The 6038-nt window shown below is 39.0% G+C and overlaps 1 protein-coding gene across 1 annotated transcript in view; it reads right to left on the minus strand.

Annotated features, from left to right (window-relative positions):
• The window catches only part of TANGO6 (transport and golgi organization 6 homolog (Drosophila)), a 184746-nt gene that overhangs the window by 166301 nt on the left and 12407 nt on the right, over nucleotides 1–6038 (minus strand). The window contains exons 4-5 of the mRNA XM_008567049.1: nucleotides 3976–4112; nucleotides 1453–1615 (exon numbers count right to left, since the gene is read on the minus strand). Of these exons, the coding sequence (XP_008565271.1) occupies nucleotides 1453–1615; nucleotides 3976–4112 (300 nt within the window). The remainder of the gene's footprint in view (nucleotides 1–1452; nucleotides 1616–3975; nucleotides 4113–6038) is intronic.

Raw genomic sequence — 6038 nt, forward strand, 5'->3', positions numbered from 1 at the left:
TTTTTTTTTTTTTTTTTTTTTTTTTTTTTTTTTTTTTTGTCTTTTGTCTTTTTTTTTTCCGTGTCCGGCAACGGATCACAACCCTCAGTGTTGCCCCCGTACCGGACCGGGGACCGGCAACGGGATCGCAAGCCTCGGTGCTGCTCCCGCACCTCGCTCAACCAGTGAGCGGGAGCCGGTCTGTATGTAGGATCCGAACCCTGGGGCGGGAGCGCTGCCGCGCTTCCCAAGCGGCGCACTATCCAGTGCGCCACCAGGCCGGCCCATTAATTATTTTAATTAATTAAATAATTAAGGAGGAAAGGTATTTTTGTAGTGAAAAAACCTGGCTGCTACTGCCTTAACCAAATGATCAAATTTAATAATGGAATAAACTGATAATATGTACCCACTGATGTGATGCGCTAAGGATAAAAACATCATCTACATAGTATTTCTGCCAAAATGTTTAATCTGGATCTAATCATGGGGAAACAATTAGAAAAATACAAATTGAGGAACATTCCATAACCTGGGCTCTTCAAAAATGTGCTGGTGAAAGACAAACAAAAGATTAGGGAACTATTTTACATTAAATGAGACTAAAAAGACATGACAAGTAGATGCAATGCATGATGCTTGATTACATTCTGGATTTCTTTTTTTTTTTTTTTTTTTTTTTTTTTTTTTTTTTTTTTTTTTTTGTCTTTTGTCTTTTTTTTTTTCCGTGTCCGGCAACGGATCACAACCCTCAGTGTTGCCCCCGTACCGGACCGGGGACCGGCAACGGGATCGCAAGCCTCGGTGCTGCTCCCGCGCCTCGCTCAACCAGTGAGCGGGAGCCGGTCTGTATGTGGGATCCGAACCCTCGGACGGGAGCGCCGCCGCGCTTCCCAAGCGGTTCACTATCCAGTGCGCCACCGGGCCGGCCCCTACATTCTGGATTTCTAAAAAATTGCTATGAAGGAAATTATTCGGATGATTAGGGAAATTTGAATAAAATCTGTGTATTAGATGACAGTAGTGTATAAATGTTCAATTTCCTGAGTGTGATCATTACATTGTTGTTATATAGGAGACTGACATTTTTCTTTGGAGATGCATGCTGAAGTATTTAGGCGTGAGGTGTCAAGATGTCTACAACTAACTCTCAAATGTTCCAGAAAAGATACGAGTATGTTTATGTGTGTAGAAAGGTAAAAAGAAAATAATAATAATAATTAATAAATAAAAGAAATAAAGATAAACAAATATGGCCAAAATGTGAATAGTTGGCCAATCTAGGTGTATAAAAGTGGCTTAATGTACTCTCCTTGGAACTTTTGTAAAATGAATTTTTCAAAATAAAAAGTTAGGGGTAGAAATTAAAACTAAAGACACTGAAATACCACAGACTTAAATCATTTAAATCTGAAACACTCAAGAAGGTCCTATAGAGGGAGGGATACCCCATCACCAGATTTCCTCCTTTACCTGTTGTATTCAAACATCGATGAAGAGGAGCTAACATTGGCTGAAGCAAATACTTTGCTGCCAGTTGTGGGCGTTCTCTTGACATAGTTATAAAGGTAGTAGTGGCAACTCTCTGAAATTGTCGTGTTGTCAATTTATCTTGAAAGTGAAATAAATCCAGAATCTACAAGAAAAATTACAAGAAGTAATCACTCTTTGCAAGGAATATGACATTTACTAAGAAGAAAAAGCATTAATTTCTTTAAGCTAAAAAATAAACTCACTACAATAGCACTGATTTTATAATTTTTTTTTTAACAGCCAATATCAAAGGGTATGAGAGCTGGAAAGACTATGCTTTTATTAAATAATTTTATCCAATTCATAAAACACATGCTCATTGTAGAAAATATGGAAATAAAGTTTTAAGAAGAAAACAAAAATCTTCCCAAATCACTATAAACATTTTAGGTATACTTTTTCCAATGTATTTCCTGTATAATTGTTTTCTCTTTTTTACTTTTTTTTTCCTTCCTGCAATAGCAACGATTCTTTTTTGAGACCATACTTAATACTCAGTTTTGTGTACTGCTGAAAACTTCTCATATTGCTATAAATTCCTCAAGAAATATTCCAGGCAAGCTGCTTGTAAGAATTTCTTAAATTACTCTCTAATTTCCAGACATTCAGTTTTAACCCCAAATTTTGCTATTATAAATAGCACTGCCATATGAAATTTTTGGCTCAAGGCATTTAAATATATTTAGGACCTGAGGAGCCTGCTGTGTCTGAACTATCCCTGAGAAGAGTCTATTTTATTTTCAAAAATAAACATTGGGTCAAGGGTTTGGATCCCCATACTGGTCAGCCACCAAAAATAAACAAACATTTATCCCTAGTGCTTGTGAGTGGCACCAAAAGCAACCAATGGAAAATTAATTTTTGATTGCTGAATTAAAAGCGACTCTTGCACTTTTTGCAGACAAAAGAACCTTCTGTCTGAAAACAGTATGTGACCTCAAACACTGCCAAAAAAGACTCATCAAGGCTGAAACCTGTGCTTTGACTTTATCATTTTGTTAAGTACAGAAACCATAGCTACTAGTTTTGAAAATATTTACTCATCATTGCAACTGATAAATATATTTAGTATTTTCAATATAAGCTCTTTGCATTGTAATATGTTGTTCCTATGCGTGCCTACCCACGAGAACCCTGAAGATCAGTGTGACAACCAAATGGCCTTCTTTAGACTATTCTCCAAAAGATGTGTCTTACATCTAAATTCACAGGGACTACTGATTAAGAGAAGTCCTTCCATACCAGTCAGCCACAAAAAAATAAAAAGAAAAAGAAAATTGCTTCCACATTTTTCACCTATCAGATTAGCAAAGATCTAAAAGTTCTGTAACACACTATGCAGGTAAAGGTATAGGAAAACAGGTAAATAAACAATATCAAAAAAAATTTAAATGCACATATCCTTTGAACTAGTAATTTCAATTCTAGAAATTTGTCCTATGGAGTACTGACACATATGCAGAAAGATTTATGAATATTAACTGCAGTGTGGTTTGTAATAGCAAAAGAATGAAAACAACTCAAATGTCCATCAATAGCAGTCTGGTTAAATAAATTATTGCGAAATATTATGCACCCATGAAAAAGAATGAGGCTCTATATGAAATGACTCTACATGAAATGATTTCCAAGGTACATTTTTTTTTTTTTCCCTTTTTTTGTCCTTTTTCGTGTCCCGCAATGGATCGCAACCCTCAGTGTCGCGCCTGTACCGGACCGGGACCAGCAACGGGATCGCAAACCTCGGTGCTGTGCCCGCACCTCGCTCAGCCAGTGAGCGGGAACCGGTCTGCATGTGGGATCCGAACCCTCGGGGGGAGCGCCGCCGCGCTCCCAAGCGGCGCACTGTAGCAGTGCGCCACCAGGCCGGCCCCCAAGGTACGTTTTTAAGTGAAAGAAGCAAAATGAAAAACAGTGTGTGCAGCATGTTCATTTGGATAAAAATTAGAATATATACACACTAGATTCACATACAATTATATATGCATAATACATAGAATATTTCTGGAAAATACACAGGAAATTGTTTATTTTTTAGTCACTGTTTAACAGTGATTACCTGTAAGAGACTAGAGAAAAGGGATGGGAAGGAGACTTACTTTTCAGTTTACTCTTCTGTGCTTTTTAAATTATGTACCATGCTAATTTACCTTGTTTATTTAATATCTACTTTTAAAAACTAATTAAAAACATACCAAGAGAGAAAGTAATGAACAAGATGAAAGTTTAGTTTCATATTCTCTGAGAGCAAGCTGGACTAGTTATTTAATAACAGTGAGGCATTCTTAAACCTAATAATACAGTCAGTCTCTTCCACAAGTTTCTATTCATTTATTAAGAAATCTCCTCTCTGAATTTACATAGCATATTGTTTTTACCTCAATATTAGAGGATCATTAAAAGTCCTCCTTCCATAAATAAGCACATAATCCTCAAAAAATCAAAAGAAACAAAATTATTTACCTGGGGGCAAATATGCCTGTAGTAATTCTCTGGTGAAAGACACTGCTGGGGACAAGAGGCCAAAATCTTTGCAATCAAGTCACACTTCTTCCAGTCAGCAGCTGTCGCCTCAGCATCACTCCCGCCAGCTGCCCCAGCTGTCACAATGGACAGAGATGTAAAAATCTCATAGCAGTTCCCCATATAAGGTCCCAAGAGATAAATCTGCCTTGAAATTTAGAGTAAAAAGCATTTCTTTTCTCTACTGAAAATTGTTTATTTCTTCTATAAGATAACCTTTTGCTCTGTTCTTTCCTTTCGGTGCTGATTTGTGGGAAGTTCAGAGAAAAAACTAGCACTTAATAATTGTAATAATATTATTCATATGACTTGAATACTAGCTTCTTAGTGTTTGTTACTATTACTTTTCTATTATTTCTTTATATGTCTCATTTCATTTAAACTGCCTTAAAACACAGCCTGGGGTAACAGGGACCAGATTTACCTTACCATCTTAAATTATTATAAAACTGGACTAAATACATAAATAATAGTTTTCAGACTTGGACAACAGGCAGCCCAGGACATTAATCCCTGAGAGAAGGGATGCAAACAAAGTGATCCCAATGACTGCCCTAGCTTACTACCTGGAGACAGTTTTTAGGCCACAGTACAGCAAGGGTAGCCCACATGAAGCATGGCATCTTGTTCAGTTGAATGAACATAGTTCAGAGCTCAGGGAGACCAAAGCAGCTAGAATTTCCAGGGCAAAATACCAGACAGGAGGAAGTTACACAAGAGAGAATTCTGGAGATCCAGAGAGGGATCCTCTTTCAAAACTTTAATGGAGTGTGATCTGTGTATGTGTGAGGAAAATATACAAGGGTGGGGCAGGAACCACCAAAAAGAAGTAGGTAGAACAATTCCCAGAGTTCATAAGGGACTGGGAAGGGCCGGCCCGTGGCTCACTCGGTAGAGTGCGGTGCTGATAACACCAAGGCCACGGGTTCGGATCCCATATAGGGATGGCCGGTTCGCTCACTGGCTGAGCGTGGTGCTGACAACACCAAGTCAAGGGTTGAGATCCCCTTACCAGTCATCTTTTAAATAAAAAAATTAAAAAAATAAGGGACTGGGAAGGGCCGGCCCGTGGCTCACTCGGTAGAGTGCGGTGCTGATAACACCAAGGCCACGGGTTCGGATCCCATATAGGGATGGCCGGTTCGCTCACTGGCTGAGCGTGGTGCTGACAACACCAAGTCAAGGGTTGAGATCCCCTTACCAGTCATCTTTTAAATAAAAAAATTAAAAAAATAAGGGACTGGGAATAGTTTGTGTTCTCACTAGCTGGCATGGAAAGATCTCCTAATACACAGGGTATCAAGAAGAATCCTCAGAAGGATTACCAGTGGGGCCAAATTACCTCAGACTCTAAAGGTTGCTCTAGAACCACAACAACAAAGCTTAAAAGGCAGGATCAAATGGATCAAACTGATTGCCAATAACTTAACTGCATCTCAGAACAAAGCCCTACAAAAGAATACAACAAAATCTAGCACCCAACAATATAAAATAAAAATGTCCAGCATCAAGTCAAAAATTACCAGATATATCCATAAAATGGAATATTGTTCAGTCATGGAAAGGAATAAAGAACTGATTCATGTTACAACATAAATAAACCTTAGAAACATTCATTATGTCAAGTGAAAGAAGCCAGACACAAAAGACCACATATTGTATGCTCCCATTTATAAGAAATGTCAATATAGAAAAATCCACAGAGATGGGCCGGCCCGGTGGCGCACTGGATAAGTGCGCCGCTTGGGAAGCGCAGCGGCGCTCCCGCCTGAGGGTTCGGATCCCACATACAGACCGGTTCCCGCTCACTGGCTGAGCGAGGCGCGGGAGCAGCACCGAGGGTTGCGATTCCGTTGCCGGTCCCCGGTCCGGTACGGGGGCAACACTGAGGGTTGCGATCCGTTGCCGGACACGGAAAAAGACAAAAGACAAAAAAAAAAAAAAAAAAAAGAAAAATCCACAGAGACAGAAAATAGATTAGTACTTACCAGGGGCTGGAAGGG

Source organism: Galeopterus variegatus, unplaced genomic scaffold (assembly GCF_000696425.1).
Source record: "Galeopterus variegatus unplaced genomic scaffold, G_variegatus-3.0.2 Scaffold18, whole genome shotgun sequence".
Lineage (NCBI taxonomy): Eukaryota > Metazoa > Chordata > Mammalia > Dermoptera > Cynocephalidae > Galeopterus > Galeopterus variegatus.